The sequence below is a fragment of the Chiroxiphia lanceolata genome, chromosome 6 (genome assembly GCF_009829145.1).
Source record: "Chiroxiphia lanceolata isolate bChiLan1 chromosome 6, bChiLan1.pri, whole genome shotgun sequence".
Taxonomy (NCBI): domain Eukaryota; kingdom Metazoa; phylum Chordata; class Aves; order Passeriformes; family Pipridae; genus Chiroxiphia; species Chiroxiphia lanceolata.
Window position 1 is genome coordinate 47,996,305 of NC_045642.1, and position 18,703 is coordinate 48,015,007.

The following is an 18,703-nucleotide window of genomic DNA, read 5'->3' on the forward strand; positions in this document are numbered from 1 at the left end:
TTGCCCCATGGGAGTATTCAGATGAAAATGAGTTACTCATGGACAAAGGAGAGGTGTAAAAAACAATGCAAACAGCTCATTTAATAATTTCTGTTATGTAAAAAAGCAATCTTGAGTGTCTTTGAAGATTTTTTCTTCTATGTCAAATAGGACAAACTGAAAGGAGAAACAACGTAACTGGAGTTGAACAAACTGATTCTCAGCCTTTTTTCAGGACTTAAATTCTGAAAGCTATTTGTTTACCGTTGTTTATTATACCATTTTAAGCTATATGTTGGTTCAAAATCTGTAGCTAACAGCAACAGCTGTTCAGCTTTTATCAGTTCTAATGCAGAAATTTGAACCCATAAAGTAAACCAGGTTTTGGCCCACTCATTTTTCTAGCATATTCTAAAGAAATAAATGCAAACTCAAGCCATTCCTAACAGGGTGAATCTGATAAAAAAATTAGTTTGTTTCTCATACTGTATCACTTAAAATTTAGAGGAATCCATCTACTGAAATTAGAAGCAGAATTTTTCTTATCATTAGAATGACTGTTTGCATCTTTCTATACAGAATATTTTCAAATATATTTATGGTAAAAATATATAACTTTTCTTTGGCAGATATATTAGTTGGAGTCATCATCAGGAAATATCGTTCCTGTGCATGTATCTATCAGTGAAGAAGCAAGACCTAAGTATGCTTGACAGTGTTACGTAAAAATACAAAATACTTAGCAAACACATACATAAATATCCTTTTCTGCATTTGATTATTGAAAAATAGTGGATATAGTTTGGCTTTTATCTGTAATAACACTAACGGTAACAAAACATAGAAAAATGGAACAAGTAACTTGTTTATACCATGAATCATCCAATGTTTACCTTTCTGTGAAACTGGCAATTACAAAAACTGGGAAGGAAAATCCTGTTTTCACATACTCCAATGTTTTTAGAGAACTCTTCATAGGACTGTGAAGAAAGGTTGGGGTTTTTTAAGACTGTGTGGAAAAGTTTTGTTCTTTTTTAATTTATTTTACATTTCAAGTGTTAAAAAAAGAGTAGGAAAAGGCACTTTGATTTAAAAGAATTGTTTTGTGATGTTTAATCTGCAAGATGTATGACTGAGGATATGTGTGGGAGCAGGTTTGTAATTCCCATCTTTCCAAGACTTTTTTAAGATAGGATCTTTAAAGTTTCCAATTCCAAATACTCTTAAGTTTAGAACATGAAACTTTTCAAATTATTGGGCCTCAAGGATGCCAATTTACATAGCTATATGGAAAAGGTTTCACTGATTTAACTACAATATATAAATAATTTAGTTCTAACTAATGGTTAAATCAGTTTTATATCACCATCTAAAACTTTACAAGGCAACAGACTCTCAATGTAGGTAACAACCACTGATTATTCAATTACATAGATGGCCTTCTAGCACTAAATGCTCAGTGAAAATCCATAATTGTATGTGATTCTGATGTACACCAGCTGGAATGAGACAAATGTAAAGAAATCACAAGCATGTAAAAGATTGGGGAGTTTGGTTGGGGTTTTTTTCCTCTCTCATAAAAGGAACAGTTATCTACAGGAAGATATATTTACCAATTTAAAAATGCTCCAAGGTCTGGAACTTTGAATGTTAAGATGAAAGCAATTTTTATTTTCACATCATGTATAAATGTGGTAAAAATCAATTCTGTTCTAGGTTTTTGTTTCAATGGAGTTCCACCCACTTATTTGCAACCTATGAAGCTCACAGAGTATTTTATAAGAATACTCGCTTAGATTTTCACAGCTGCCCATGGCATTTAGAAACATTAATTTTTGTGGAAAACACTCTCCCCAAAAAACATTGCCTATATGAAGAGAATTTTATGGAGAGTGTAAAAACCCTATTTTCTGGTATACCATCAGAATTCAGTTGACTTGAAAAGCAGTACAACAAACTTAAACCTAGTTTGGGTAGCTCACATATATAACTGGTAATTTTACAAGTGTGAAAACTAATCATTAATTTTTTTCCGGTTGCACAGATGATGCATGCACATATATACTTGATTTTGGCTTCTCGTACATCTAACTTACTATAAAATAGTTATCTGTGCTTATCGCCATAATATCAGCCTCCCAGCCATGCATTAAATGATATGACAAGCTTCTGTTCATCTATTTTTACATCCATTCTCTCAGGACAGATGTCTGTGAAATGTTCTGATTTGTTTTGTTGTTTTTTTTTTTTAACTTATGTATATTTAATATGAGAAAACAATTGATACTTGTGTGACCGTGTTCTTCAGTGCTTATGTTAACAAAGCCAAAGCAGAAAAGTACACCTTGTATGTAAGTAGAGGGATTTATTATTTTTTCGTGTTCTCAGCAGAAATCCTCCTGATATCTTATGCTGCTCCCGAAGAATGGACATGCTGAAACAAAGACCAACACTATAAACTTACTCTCATATTAAGGCAAAACTTAGGAATACTAGGTAGAATGGTTGCAACTCTTCTGCTGCAACTAATACATTTATAAAATAGTATTTTCTTACTATTACAACTCAAACACAAGTCAACAAGACTATGCTTGCAGAGTAAAGTAATTTAGAACAGTAAATCTATCCAGTCAAAATTCATCTTAACAGCTATTGCATAGCCCTCTGTTCATAGAAAAGCTCTGTAGCAATGAGATGGCCAAGTTGTATAGTGTCAGGCACAAGTACTGAGTAATTCCATGGCCCAGTCCAGCTCCCACTGAGATTCAGGAGATTTTGAATGAGACTGTAGAAGATCCTGGAAAATCATTTGACATTTTATGTCATTGGAATGACAGGGGAATTTCTTGCCTGCCCACAACTGAATGTAAATTTAAGGGAACAAAGAATACTGATCAAGATCTAGCTGTATAATTGAGTGAAAGCAAATTTACAAGTAGCAGACAGATGCCAGTTTAGATGATTTTATTTTTTACATTAAATAAGCAGCAAAACATTAGTGTTCTGCTTTGTTTACATTTATCACTGCCATATGTCAAATTAGGAAAAAAATTCCCCTTAGTCAGAGTGGTATTTTGGAACATGAGCTGTGAAATATTTTCAAATACAGAATGATGCAATTTAACAGAAACTACTGCAGAACCTAACCGTAGCACCTTAATTGATCATCCTGAAATTTTTCTTAAATAAAACAAGATAACTATATTCCAAACTACTTTAAAAGTAACTTTTTTTTTCAAATTCCATTTTAATATACATTAATTATTAACATGAACCATAAAGAGTTAGGAAAAATACACACAAAAGGTTAAAAAAAAAAAAGAAAGAAATGCGCAGCAATCCTTCTACTCAAAGGCCCTGTTAATCCTTGGCAACATTCATTGAATGTGACTGAGTGGCTTTCTACTTTGAATTTCTAAGTTTCACCACCTATGTCCAAACACAGTAATGCTGATAGTTTATAAGAGAATCTACATAAATTTTAGTTACTTGTCTCATAGTCCCTTCTCAACAGATACATTTAATCCCTTCGCTTTTTAACAAATGAAGGTTTGGATCAATGGAAGAATATATTACATGCGCTTAAAATTAACTTTAAAGAGACTGAAATAAGGCACCCACATTCTAAACTGTCACATTTAAATGTTGGTAAGATAATTCTCCTGATAATACCTTCAACCTTCCACGTTAAAAATATTTTGGCCAAAGACCATGAGACTGCATTCGCTATTTATCTTTGCAAGGTAACTGTGCAAATTTATTAGCCCAATATTTATGTAGAATTCAGTGTTTTAATAATAAGATCTTCATGTGTAAAACCAGCACAATGAGGTGAACAGTTTGGACATGAACACTGTTCTTCACACATCCCTGTGAGACTCAGGGAGTTCCAAGATTCTCTTACCCAAGCAAATGCTCACACCAATCAAACATCGTACCATGTTTTCCAGAAAGAAATTAAGTAAGGAAAATAAGGCCTTAAAATTGTTTGTCTGGTTTGAAAATTGAAAAAAAAAAAATCAATTTGCATGTTCTTGCATAGCAAAAAAAAAAAAAAAAAAAAATAAAAAATTCAGCATCACTACTTAGTAGTTAAAAAAAAAATTAAGCATATTAAAAATAGGAGGCCAGGCATTCTGCATCTAAACTGGAAGCTGTCTATAAACCTATCATTTGCAAACTAGCCAGCTGCAAATTGTTTTTCTGACACTGTTTCATAGCCTAGTTCCTACACAGATGTTAGAATGATTTGGGGACCAAACTAGGACACATTAAATGTGCTATTTCGTTTGCTATGAGAAATCCTTCTAGATTGCAAACGGGTAACTGTTGAGTTTGCCAACCTATCACTGCTTTCCAGAAAGGCAAGCAAATAAATTTTAACTTCAGTGGCAGAGCTATTGAAATTGTTAAACAAACAGAACCAAACTGCTTTTGGCTTTATTTCAAACACTGAAGGTACGCACTATTTTTCAAAATCAGAAAAACGGGCAAATGAATTTTAGATTTAGTGCTATACTGCAAGCAGGTTTATTAGAATTATGACCTCATTGAAAATACTGCTAGCCTCCCAATCCAGAGAGAGTCCCAAACTAAAACCTTCAGCTAAAAATATCTTGAACTACAAGGAATCTCAAAATCTAAGGGAACTTGTCCTGAATGGAACCAAAATCCTAGATTCCAATGTGGGTCCATGTTTGTTTGTGCTTCCATACCTACTAAAGGAAGTACATTTTGAATGCTACAGTATTTACTTGGGCTGTTACCAGTTGGTGGACAAAATCCTCAAGCCCAGACCTGAAAGAGAAGAAATGAAGAAAACACTTGACGTCAGGACATGCTTTTGCTCCCTCTCACTTGCGGGCTCCTGCCGTTCTGATGGGAAGGGGCTGAAACGACACCTCAGTTGTAAGCCATCTGATTCTGGCTTGAATTTTACTGTCATCTGCATTTTGGCGCTTGACAAAAGCCCTATGATTAATAAAAAGGCAGCTGTGCTTGCTTCAACATTTCAGTTCTACAGTCGCTGTAGCAGCCGCCTTGTCACCGAAAAAAAATTAACGTTATTAACGTTTCTCCCCGTCCCCGCGCCATCACCCTTTCCAGGTGTCGCTCCGGGCTCCCCGGGGGAGCGCGGGCCCGCACCGCCGGCGGGGATGCTGTCTAGAGAATAAAAAAAGCACCGGCTCGGCCGAGATGCCCTCGCTCCGTGGGTCCCAGCCCGGAGAGCGGCGGGAACCCGGCGGTGAGAGAGCTCCCCGCCGGCTGCGCAGGCACAGCGTTCAGCGGGGAAGGGCCACTGGCGAGGCCGGGCTGCCCTCGCCCCTCCGGGTTCGCTCGGCCGCGGGGCTGCGGGAGCGGCCCCACCGGCAGAGGGGCGGGGCCGGGCCGCGGAGGGGGCAGGGCCGCCCGCCGCAGTCACCTCGCACATACCGCGCCGGGAGGAGGGAAAAGGGCCCCGCTCCGGCGGAGGGATACAGCCCCACGTATATAGCCGGACGGCGCAGGCTCACAGCCCCAGCACTCTGCGAGCCGCGCCGGGAGGAGGCAGCAGCCGCCGCCGCCGCTCGTGGTCGCGCAGTTCGTGCAGCCGCCGCCGGGCCCGCCATGGTAGGGGCTCGCTCGCTTCGCTGGGCGCGGCACGGGGCGGCCGGGCTGGTGCGGGGGCAGGCGCGCAGGGGGCTCGATACGGAGCCGGGGACGGTCGGGTCGGAAGAGCCGGGCTGTCCCCGGAGAGGAGCGGGGAATGGGGTGGGGGGAGCCCTACGGGAGCCCTTCCCGCCCGGATGCCCGCGGGGCGAGCGGGGGCTGGTGGTAGCGGACGCCTCCCCTCCACCTCCCCGCCGCGTTTCGCGGGATCGCCGCGGGGCTGCGGCCTTTACTCATCCGCCGCTTCCTTCCCGTTTCCTCGGGCCTGCCGTGTTGGCGCCCCGGCCCCGCGCCCTCCCGCCCCGCCTCGCCTCCCCTCCCCTGCGGAAAGGGCCGGGCGCGTCTCCCCGGGGCCGCGGCCCCAGCGCCGGGCAGGGCGCGTTGCGGGGCGGGGCGCGGGTCTGCGGGCGAGGATCCCGCTCGGCTCCGGCACCAGCTGCACTGCGCAGGGAGCGGGGGGGCGGCCGGGGGAGGGCACCGCGCTGCAGCTACTGCGCCCCCCCATCCCCCAAAAAAAACGCAACGGCGGCGGCGAAGCCCATCGCTGTCTGCATTACATCATGTCTCCTCCTCTTCCTCCCGGCCCCCGCGCACCCCCCGGCCGCGGGGGACCGGGGCGCAGTGCGCGTTGCTCGGTTGGAAGCGGCCCAGCGCCCTCATGGGGGGCTCGGAGGAGGGGGTGCAGCCTCCCCTCTCCCCGGGGGCTGCGGGGGAAGAGGCGCTGCCTCCGCTACCCGGGGGAGGGAAGGGGATGGGGAGGGAGCCCAGACGCCCTCGCGGCTGAAGGATGAGGACGTGGTGTGGCCCCCGGCTGGAGAGGGAGGGAGGGGAATCGGGGACGCACTGCAGCAGTGGGTGGCTGCTGGCCGGGAAGGGCGCCTGTTGCGCCGGCGGGCTGCGAGCCTCCCGCCCCGCCGGGCCGGCGGTGCCGCCGGAACGCAGCGCAAAGCATCCTCCGGGCGCTGCGGGGCCAGCCCGCGCTCCTCGCAGGAGAGAGCCAGAGGAAGGGCTTGGGTTTTCCCGGTGACTTTTCGCTTCCGACGAGAGCGGCGATACAGTTGCAGGCTGACCTCTAATCGCTTTTTGGCAATCTGGGTGTTCCTCGGCTCTGTCTCTGCATCTCCTCTTCCCGTAGGAGAAGGCTGACATCACCAGGACAGGATCTGATGACTTGGCTGGGTGGGGTGATGGCTCCAGCCCTGGGTACCTTTGTCCTGTAGCTGGGGCGAGCGGCAGTGGCTGTGCCTGTTGCTCGGGAGGGTGAACTCTTGGCGGTGTAGAGTCGGGTTGCGTGCCTCGGGCATCGCCGGGTGTGCGAAGGTTTTGAGGGGTTTTGTTTGGGTTTTTTTTTGTGTTTGTTTTTTAAATTTGAAATACGATTTTTACAAACGTTCAGCGAGCTCCGACTAATGGGGCAGTGAGCTGGTGCTGTGGGCTGGAGGTTTTTTGCCGAGGTGTGGCTCTGTTTCCTGTTCTGCAGGGCACTGAGTCTGTTATGTAAATTCCTTAGATAATCTTTAAGTAAAAACCTCGCATTTTCTGGAAAATCGCAAAGAGTGCAGGAAGTCGAACTGGATTTTGAACACAAGCCTTCTGCTGTTATTAAAGAAGATTTATTAAATTTGAACTCTGTCTTTAGCTGGTACTGTTTCTACCCTTTTCTCCCTCACTCAACATACTGTGCATATAGGGAATTCTTTAATCGTTACATACAGACATAAAAACAAACAAACACCACCACCCCACCCTGCAACATCTAATTAGAGGTGAAATCTGTGTATTTCCCTTTACATAGAGAGCAGATTTTCAACCCTGCCCTATTCTCCTGTGCGCGAGCTTAGCAGATTGTGTAGCTGATTAATTCTCTGTTGGATTTGTTGGTCTTTACTGCAGTTAAGTGCTTTTCTGCTTAAATAATAGTATTTTCGGACAATAAAGGTGCCTCCTTTCTCTGATGTACGAAATTCTCTGTTCTGTTGGTAAGAAGTCCAATAAAATGAGTTTAAGAGTAGTTAGTGCCTTGTATTCTCCAGTATCTGTGATTAGGTGTGTAAAACCCCCTTTTTTTTCCCCCCTTTCTTAATTACTAGAAAAAGGCATATTTTTCCATGAAGAACTGGTTAGCTCCTTTGAGTCCAAATAGTGGAGCTTTTTGTGATGCTCTATCCATAGATAAGGGAGAGGCTTCTGGAAGGATGCAACTAGCACAGTTAAGCTCTGGAAAGCCTGTTTGATTGCCTGCAGGGCTGTATACCTCTGGATGCCACAGTGGCCTCTTGATGTACAGAAGGTCATAAGCAGATATTTGAAAACTTACCACCTAAAATTATGTATAAAACAACCCGTATATCATGATGAAGCACCTTAAACTGTTTGGCTGAGCGGGAAAACTATGATGCATGAAAACTGTCATTTTCTTTGTCAGAGGTGGCAAAAATCTCCGTAATACCGAGTTGTAGTTCCTCCTAATATTCCAGCAGAGCCCTTTCTGTGGAGCTCACCAGGGCCGGTGGTTGCTGCAGTGAGGCGGGGAGGGCGGGCAGGGCTGGAGCGGTGGGCGGCATGTCAGCCCACGCGTGTGCAGATCCCCCCACGCACCGCTGGGGCACTGTACTGCCGGGAGTGATGTGTGATGCGAAACCCCAAACACATGTCATTAAGGATTTCATGCCTCTCTGACCAATTGCAAGGAGCCTGCCTGTGTCCTTCACTGGACCAAGTTGCAGGATGGCATGTCTGCTGCTTCATATGCAGTTCCGAAAGAAGTTAGCTTGTATGCATTTGGAAACAGCTGCATGGTGTAGGTGAGTGGAGTCTCCTTGCAGAGGCAGAATTCCAGGGTTTGCAAGTGGCTTGTGAAGGTAATGATAATAAATCACTGCTGAAATTTAAAGGAAGTGCCTCATGGCTTGACATAGCTAGAGATGAACAGTATTCTAAAATGTTCTATTCTTCGTGTAGGCTGATCAACTGACTGAAGAACAGATTGCTGGTAAGTGTTTTGATGAGAATTTTTTTTTTTGCTAACTCTTGTGACTAAAAGAAAATAAATTATCTCAAACATAATGGAAAAAAACATTTTTGACAATTTTACATCTGTTACTAACACTGTTCTGAAAAGCACTCACTTGAAACCAAACTAGAAAAAACAAACAAAAATGTTCTGGAATATTACTGGTTCATTGCCTCTTAATTTAGAGTGCTTGTTCCTCGGACTACAGATAATGATTTTTTTTTTTTTTTAACTTTCAAACTTGAACCAAGTACTTCTAGATTTCCTGCAAATAGAAATAATTCCTAGACTCAAATGCACTACTTGGAGTCAAAGCAGGCCTAGGTACTCTTTAATGAAGTGAAGATAAACTAGAAGTGAAATGGCAACAAATAAATCTCAGATGTGTTTATTGCACATTATTATAAGTCAGTGTCTTTTAAATGAAACTTTTAATAGACTACCTGTAATTCAGACTGGTTAGGGAAGGAGGAATGTTATTTGACCTTTTATAGACCCACTTCTGGCTGACACTAATTCCTGTTGTCTGCTGCCTTAAAAATAGGTGGTAAATGACAACACTTTTGTTCCTATAAGTCTGTTAATGGTAAAGAGAACCCAGTGGGTCCTTTCACTTACTGCAAACAGCTGCTGTTTGTGGAGCAACTGTGCCTCAGGCAAGATGCAGATGCATGGAAATGCGTTATGGAGTTGTAATGCAGATAATAGCCACATGAAATAAGTTTGAATATACTGTGCAAATTGTGTTGCTACTGTAAGTAATTTTTTTTTATTGGTGTTTGAGTGTGTTCATTTTCTCAATACATGAACAGGTAGATAAAATGAGAAAATATTTCTTAGAATTTTACCAGATCTTGTCAGTGGAGTGTGTTTTTCATATGTGATTTTTCTCATGCTCGTGATGTTACTAAACACTGGGACTGTTTCTGCCTCTAGAATTCAAGGAAGCCTTTTCCCTATTTGACAAAGATGGTGATGGTACTATCACAACAAAAGAACTGGGGACTGTCATGAGGTCACTGGGTCAAAATCCAACAGAAGCAGAATTGCAGGATATGATCAATGAGGTAGATGCTGATGGTAAGTGTTGGAAAGGTGCTGTGATCATCTTAAATATGTATGACCTCCACACCTGGGCTTAGACTGCATAGGGAAGACTGTGACGTTGACCCCTTAAAGCAGTTCCAAAATGCTCGATAGAATCTAAACTCAGAAGGTAGTCAAAGATGGTAGCAGCATTAGTGAGACTGCAAAAAGGGGGGGATGGGCAAAGTTATGCTATTTGTCTTTAATATTTTATGGGTCACAGGCTTCCTATTGCTATCTGGCTTGCCCTGACCTGATGTTAACCTGTCTTTCCATCCAGCTGTTCTGTACGTGTTTTTTCAGCTCATGTTGCTCTTGATAACTCTACCAATATTTGTGGTAAGAATGGTAGGAGTGGAATAGTGTTTTCAATTCTTGGAAGTTTAGCACAACAGGAAGAGACTATATACTCTATGTAATGTATTAGACCCCCTAATAGATGGGGGGGAAAAAAACCCTTCCCACATCAAGACTAACAAAATTATTTTAAATGCATGCCAGAAAGGGTCACTACACATTTTGTTTCTGAAACTCCACATGGGCTAACAGTTATAAAAAGGAAGAGTGCTTTTTCACTGATGTCAAGCCTTTGGTCTCATGTTGGTAGTGACAGTGATTTTTCTTTAACATCTTTGTAAAAGAAGAGTGAAAGTGTATTAGCAAGAGTATAAATTATCTGAGTATCAGGATACGTTATTTAAACTACTTTCTTAAAAGTGCAAATTGACCTTAATTGATAAGTCTTTGCAAATAATGAAAAACTTCAGGGTTTGCAGTGGTACTCAGAGGTTGTGTATAGTGACTTCTCTAGGCTGCAGAGCACAAGGCTATTCTGGTAGATTTAAAACAAAAGGAGACTGAGGACTTCAGATAAGTATGCCTGCCCATCTGTTTAGATTTGATTTACGGCAGAATGCTTTGCTGTTATTCTACATGTTCTTTGAGGATTTTTCAAAGCTGAGTATGAGATGTACTCATATTCAACTGGTACATAAAGCTGGCCACGATAATAAATAGCTGTGTATGTCTTAGGCTGGAATCCTTAGGATGCAAGAGTTTTCTTAAACTGCATTTGTTTAGCGGCTTTGCTGTGTTTACACTATGAGTTTGAATTCTTTCAAGCAATGGGTAGCTCTTAGTTGCACAGTAAAGTATTTAATTCAGTTTTGTGAACTATTTAATGTGCCTTTTTGGCATATAAAGCTGAATCCTGACTATGCAAATCTAGTTTTTTCACCATACTGATTTTCTTCTAGCTTTGAGCAGCTTGAAATTTGCATTGTTACTTTTCATTCAAAGCTTAAAAATCTTAGGGGTGAGGCCTGGATGTTAAACAAGGATTTTCAGTTTTGCAGTCAAATACCTATAAGAACACCTACAGCTAAGATTATTGGTAATAACAAATAGTAGCAGCTTTTCTGTTGTCATTGGAATTTGCAGATCCTTGTTGCCCCCTTAAAATGGTGCATTGCTGTTGTGGTGTACAGTTTGGGTTGATAAGGCAGTTGATTTTTAGAAAGAAACAACTATTGATGTGCAGTCTAGTGAAGTGTAGTTCTCCAAAATTTTAGATAACCTGGATTTGTAGTGCCAGCTTTATTATACATTTCCTTCTGGAGTATTCCATAGCAATTGAGAGATTCTAAAGAAACTAAAAGATTCGTTTTTATGGGAGTGATTTGAAGTAAAGATGAGTCTTATCTTTTAAGACTGGAGCATCAGACTGACATTTTACTTGCAGCCTAGGTGGCAAATGGTATGACTTGACCTGGAGAGAAGGCAACAGTTGATTTCATTGTGCTGAAACAGTGGCTGCTGTGGCTACTGCACACTGTAATACAAAAAAAGGCAGTGGTAGCAATTTAGAGAGAAGAACCAGTTCTTCTATAAGTATAGTTAACAGAGGATCTGTCAATCTTGGCTAAGTAAAATGCCAGATTTTTTAATTTTTTTTTTTTTAATAAAGAACAGTATGGAAGTTTAATTTCTGGAAGTTTCTTTTTATTAAGGCAATGGCACTATTGACTTCCCTGAATTTTTAACCATGATGGCCAGAAAAATGAAGGACACAGACAGCGAGGAAGAAATCCGTGAGGCATTCCGAGTCTTTGACAAGGTATTAATAAATTACAACTACTCTTTAGAAGCAATAATGTTTATATTTTCCTCAGTGTTTTCTCTCTTCTTGTCTAGGAGGAGAAAAAGTCCTCTAGTAGAAGCAGAGGAATTAGAAACAGCGTAGGGACTGTTCTGAAAATAGAACCAGGACTGTTCAGGCTGATTCTGCCTGCTTTACACAACAAATCTAAGCTTAAGTCTCATCTATGAGGAAAACTTTCTGGCCTTTCCTTAGGAACAGAGATTAGCAGAATTGAATGCTTGGAGAATGTTGGGGGTTTTTTTGAGGGGTGTGGGTGGAGGGGAGGATTTTTCTGTACTTTTGGACTTTGGGGGTGGAGTGGGGAAACATTTGCATGGATGCACAAGGTTTTATACTACTCTATGGAAGCTTTTAAAGTCAAGATGATGTCATCAGTATTTAGAGGGACATGAAGTGTTGCATGTTTTGTTTTCAACATGTGAACTTTGAAGTTGCTTTCATAAAAACTTAAGGAGGTCAGCTTCCTCCACCTTGTTTAAGGGTACTTGAGCATATGTCAGTTTTCCAGAACAAGGGTTCCCCTCTTTGGATTGTTAGGATATGACATAAGAGAATTGTGTTGAGTAGTGTGGCTGGTGCAGCTGCAAAGCTGATGCACACACGTGTGGAAGAAGGCCTTACTACTACTTCTTATAGAAAAAAGTGTTAGTTTCTAGTACTTAGCTGAAAATATGCTAGAAGTTACTTGGTTAGTACTTCATCTACCCTGTGGGGTTCTTTCTGCACACTAGATTAGTGTTTAAAGCCACTGAGGTAGGTTATCTGCTGGTGATGGCATGTCCTGCTCTCAGATAATGTATTCTCCCAGTATATGGGATTTCTGAGGTGGCTGAGGATGAGATGAGGTTTAGGTATTACTAATGGGGACACTAGCTTAGAAGTGTCATTCCCCCTTTTTTTTTCCCCCACAAAACTTTGCACAACTTCTTATGAATGAAGTTTAAATACTTTGATTTCATTCTATATTATCTTATCCAAGAAGCCTGACATAACACTGTCTCTACAACCAGAGTGAAGGTGGCTAACACAGAACAGAAAGCTGACTTTATTCCTGGTGGCGAAATGGGTCTCTCTTTGGCCTTGCTTAGGCAGCAGAGACTAAACAAAAACTTTGTTTTTGTTTCTGTGTTTATTTATGAAAGCTCTTTAAAAGCATTAAAAATACCTTATCACAAGGACAGGTCAGGCATGCAGTTGTTATTACAGCACAGTAATTGTATAGAAGGATATGGTGTCATGCATGCCTCGTAAGGCAGTGGGACTTGTACATACTGCAGTATGTACAGTGTGCCAGGTCTGTACATCTGTCCCAAGTGCCATGAGGCTAATTCAGAAGCACTTACTGGAAACCTAGATGTAGTTTCCAAGTTAATCAGTGTCGGGATTGTCGTTCATGGTCTTGTGCAATTCTTCTCTCATAGGATGGCAATGGCTATATCAGTGCAGCAGAACTACGTCATGTTATGACAAACTTAGGAGAAAAGCTAACAGATGAAGAAGTAGACGAAATGATCAGAGAAGCAGACATTGATGGGGATGGGCAAGTCAACTATGAAGGTAAAAAGATGCTTGTCTTGACTCAAAACCATTACTCAGACTGAGGAAGGCCTGTTGTACAGGACGTTGATTTTTGATACTTGAGACACTGCTTTATTTGCTTGTCCACTTTCGTGGACAAAACCTTGGATGCAGTGAAAGGTGCTTTTTTATGCCAATCGTATTTAAGACACTTTTGAGTTGAAGTACTCTACAGACAGTAAATCACAGTGACTTTTTTATCTTTTCAGAATTCGTACAGATGATGACTGCAAAGTGAAGAGACCTCCTTTACACCTTTTTTCCTCTAGAAGAATCAAATTGAATCTTTTACTTACCTCTTGCAAAAAAAATGTTCATTTATTCATTCTGTTTCTGTATAGCAAAACTGAATGTCAAATTACCTTCTGTCCACAAACTGCATGTAATGGTTGGTGGTCCTGTCCCCAAAAGATAAAGTTAAACATCAGTTTTACAATATAAATAATTGTACTACCTTGAAAATAAAAAAAAAAGGAAGCACTTAGTGAACTCAGAAGTTCCATTTGCTAATGACTATTACACTGTTTGGGCTGGCCAGTTTTTCATGCATGCAGCTTGACAATTGAGCACAGTCAGACATGTGTATTAAAAGGAAAAAAACAACCTAAAGGATCCACTCTTTTGTTCAATAGTGGATTCTAGTTCAATTTGTAGTGTAAATTGTCATAGCTGGTTTACTTTAAAATTGGTTTATACCTCAGGATGGTATGCAGCAAAATGGTTGAAGGATGCAAAACTTAAAGAAAATGCCCTAAAGGTTGAATGGTTCTCCTGTACGTAGCAGTGTGCTCCAAAAATACGATGATCTTAACTATGGATGGCATGTCTGTGTTAAAATACTGGTTTAACATTGTCTGCATTGCACTATAGTGAAACGGGTGTCAGGCTGTTACCGTTCACAAAATTTTTAAAAGAAACCTTCACCAAGGGAGCATCTTTGGACTCTCATGTTTTTAAAACCTTCTGTACCATGACTTGGAGCTGGCGGAGTAGCCTGTGGACTTCAGCACAACTATCAACATTGCTGTTCAAGATATTACAATTTATGTCCATTCCAAGTTGTAAATGCTAGTCTTTTTTTTCCAATAAAAGACCATTAACTTAAAGGTGGTGTTAAATGCTTTGTAAAGTTAAAATATATATATATAATTGAGATAATAAACCAAAAAAGCAGTAGGAGGGAAGTGTTTCTATGAATGACTTGCTGCTAAATTATAATGCACATGTATGCAATAAGTTATCCCCTATCTTTTCAAGATGGCAAGAACTGACCTCCTGTAACCCAAGACCTTTGCTATAAATAAATGAACTTGTGCTTGCCTTTCATATTACGACAATGTTAATTTAGTTGGTCTCAAAGTCGTGTAATGCTGACTCGTCAACTATCAGCACAGAAGTAACACCTCATTTCACTACAGTGGAGAGCTCTGAGCATGCATGTCAATACTGGGGAAACATGTATAGGTTGCTTATTCTTTTTGACAGGTTATAGAAACTAGTTGGAGAACTTAAACAGCATGGACTTCATAGATATCTATGATTCTCAAACATGCCAAAAATGCATTTATCTACCCACAGAAAGAAAACAAAAGGACATTTTACAGTATGTACTAAAAAAACCAAACTAAGCCTTTTTGGAAACTGGGGCTATTGTGTCTTGACTTATCTTCTCAAACACTTGCATGAATTTTCTGGGGTGGAGAAGAGGACTAGGGTTAATTTAAAAACGATCTTGTTACTTCTGCTTTGCATGCACTAGCAGTGCTTAGTCATTCCAGTTCTCTGAATAAGTGTTCTCTGATCCTTCAGCTTACCCATGAATGAGTGGCAAAGCAGCCGTGTGCAGTCTTCTTTGTCTGAAAGAAGAATGCTTTTTCTCTCTTTTTTCTCTCTTTTTTTTTTTCTTTTTTTTTCTTTTTTTTTTTTTAGCATCGGAGCCTCCATGTGGAAGGCTTTTCTGCTTGGGAGGGAGGGATTACTGCATAATCACTTGACTGTAAGTTTGTTTCCAAATGTAACTAGAGTTGCAAACCTTAATTGCTTAATTGCCTTTGGTTTTGGAGAGTATTGATACTATCTCTTGGAAGAGATGCAAGTCTCCATTCATCCTGTCTAACTGAGGTGCCTGTGTTAAGAACTTGGTTGCTTGAAATACAGCTTTGCTCAGTGAGGGGTCAAGAGACACCTCCAGAAGGCAATTGAGACTATCTGCCTTCACTGATATTTTTATTCTTTTCCTGGGGGGTGGGGGGAGACCTGGGTGACTAGGGACCCAGACACCTTAACAAAGTGCCTAAGGGTTAGATGGGCTGAATGCAGGCAATTGTTTAGATATCATTTGTTGCAAAGGCTGATTGCTGTGGCTGCTGTCTTAACAAACTGGCCACATGATGGGAATGTCTGACTACCATTTGAAAGTGGAGTCTTGCATAGCAGCTGCAAACTGCTACTTCAGCAGTGCTTGAGAATGGCTGCACTGATTCTGTAGACCAGCTTTTAAAGAGAACATACTCAAGAGACAGGCAAGGAAGGAGCAATGGTTGCAGCTCTGAACTAATTACTTCTGCCTGAGTGTGCAGAGATCTTGTCTAGTAGGTAAATGCTTCTTACCATCTGTCTGTCATTCAGTCACGGTTGGTAGGGTAGTTCATTTAAGAACAGCTGCTTTTAGCTTATTCAGTGTGCCCTGTGCTTGCTAGCAAACAGACCTCATTCTGCAAGAGGTTCTTGGCTTGATTAGAAATTGTCTGGCAGTGTGCAGTGTTGGTATGCCCTGTAACTGAATCTGCCTGGAGGTATCTAATTATTAACTGACTTCAGTACCACATCAACCTCGAGTAAATGTATCCTCTGTACAGGACTTTAGCTCTGTTCCCTTCTGCATAGTGAATATCTAGAAAATGAAATGGTGTCATCGAGGTCTTTTTTATTTTCTTTTTTACTTTTTTTTCCTGTGAGCGTGTGTGTGTGGCTTTGGCTTTTTCCAAATGTGAAAGTGTGGGCTGGATACACTTGGTGCATGGCTTAGAAACATGGGACTGGAAAGAACTTCCTGGGTCATCAGATCCAGTCCCCTGCTATTGCAGGCAACCGTGTCATATAATCCTTTTAATAAACTGATCAAGCTTAAACACCTGCTTGTAAGTGGCTTGTTTTCATGGAAGTTCTGTAACTCATGTTGCTCTCAACTGATGCAAGTAATATATGAAATATGAAGTTAATCAAAAGGTCCTCCAGCTTAGCTTTAGGTTTATCATTACATTTATCTAACTGACTTTCTTGAACCTGTTATTCTTTGCACAACACTCAGGAAAGTGTTGAATCTTTACACTCCCTTGCTATGAATAAGAGTTGGTGTGCTTGCTTATTTTTTTTAATGGAAAAGATGGATGTCTGGCTTGTTGAAACCTGTTAGATATGTTAATTGTCAAGGCAAGAAACAATTGAGTTACTTGTATTTGATACATAAATTTAAGGTTAGAGTATACATAACCATTTTTAAAACACATCAACTTGCAGTGTAGTTTTATATTTAATACTGAAATTGTACTGCTAAAGTTTAAACTGCTGTTAATCATATTCCTCTTCTGATCATAATGAAAAAATAAAGGGTAAGAAAATGCTTAACATAGATTATTCATTATCATGCTTATTTTATTAATAATTTAGGCATTGAAACGTCTCCAGGTATGGGGCATCTGTTTGGTGGGGTGGGGTGGAGCAAGGGGTGGGGAGGGTTACTGATGTAGAAAATTCTTACCCCCCCAACCATTTGTCACAGACATAAAAAACTGTTCAAGAAATTTATTGATGCATTAAACGCACGTGTGGGTGTGTGATCTGTGGGCAGTGCACACTGCTGAGGCTGCCAGCCCCTGCACCCTGTCCAGGCAAGTGCAGAGTGGGGGCAGAATATATCTTGGTCCCTGTATTGCAGCACGTGTGTGAAAGCAGATCCTTGTTCCCAGGATCCATCCTAAGCTAAAACCACAGTCTTGGGGTTTAGAAATGTCAGAGTTAATACAGCTTGCTTTTCCCCTACCACGAAACTAGCACACTTGTCTTGCTGCAATCCAATTAGGGTTTGGGATTTTTTCTTTGGTGGGGGTTTCTTTTGGTTTGTGGTTTTTTTGGGGGTGGGGGGGTGGTTTCTGTTTGTTTGGTTTTGGTTTTGGTTTTTGGTTTTAGGGGTTTTTTTCAATTTAATGACTAAGTTAAATGGGACAGATAGGACTGTGGCAGAACCACAGCGTGTTCTTTTGACGCACAGACATATATCTGTCAAGTGAAGAGAACCAATGAAGGCTATGCCATGTTTTTCCTGACTGACATTTAGGAAACCAAATAGGATACTTGCAAATCGAGCAGGTGGACCTTTAAAATCAGTAGGATAAACACAACAGGTTTGCAATTCCAAAATAATGATGATGGGGTTTTTTTTTAAATCCAAATACAAGATTTTGAACTAATGAATTAGATGATGAACTGGACTTCCAGTGTGAAGAACTGGACTTCCAAAGATTCTTGATGTTGTTTGCTATAGAAAATTTGTATGAAGGCTCAAGTACTTAACAGATTTTATACATTCTAAGAACCCCTATCAGTGAGTATCCTAGAGAAGTATCCAGAGGATGTTTGAAAGAGTTGATAATTTCTTTGATAGTAATAAATCAGTTTTCAAACTGAAGTGGCCAAATATTCCAATAAATGGCAGAGCTGCTAATTAGGTAGACACTAAGAGGACGTCTTACAGTCCCATGGATGATTAAGCACAGCTGTTACCCAGCAGTAAATGAGCGTATTGCTCTCCATCCTACTAGTGACTGTAAACAGGAGCAGAGCACGCTTTACAGCACAGCCCTTCCAGGCACCAAACTACTGAACTCCAGGAGAAACAAAAAAAAACATTTGATACAAAAAAGAGTGTATTGCAGCAGGGGGTTAAATTTCTCCCACATCCCTGTGGAGTCTGAGATGCTGAGTGACACCAGCACCATATAGCAATGCTACAGAAACAAAGTTGAGGAGCAGGTCTCCCAGCATTGCCACAAGTGACCCCAATAAATAGGTTGCAAGTTGTCCTTTCCAACATCCCTATAGATGCTGGACAAAGCTAGCCCTACCTGGCACTGAGTACCACAGCCTCGTTTGTGGTGTCTTCTTGTTCTCTCTTATCTTTCCTAGAAGCTTCATTGGCTGGGAAATCTTGCATAGACCTCCTCTGAAGAGCTGCTTTT

The 18,703-nt window shown here is 41.2% G+C and overlaps 1 protein-coding gene across 1 annotated transcript; it reads left to right on the plus strand.

Moving 5' to 3' along the window:
• Nucleotides 1–5,377: 5,377 nt before the first annotated feature.
• CALM1 (calmodulin 1) lies at nucleotides 5,378–17,093 on the plus strand. The gene is made up of 6 exons (XM_032690256.1): nucleotides 5,378–5,589; nucleotides 8,590–8,620; nucleotides 9,578–9,721; nucleotides 11,737–11,843; nucleotides 13,310–13,445; nucleotides 13,676–17,093. Exons 1-6 carry the CDS (start codon nucleotides 5,587–5,589, stop codon nucleotides 13,702–13,704), a joined length of 450 nt encoding a protein of 149 aa, XP_032546147.1. The 5' UTR covers nucleotides 5,378–5,586; the 3' UTR covers nucleotides 13,705–17,093.
• The last annotated feature ends 1,610 nt before the right edge of the window (nucleotides 17,094–18,703 follow it).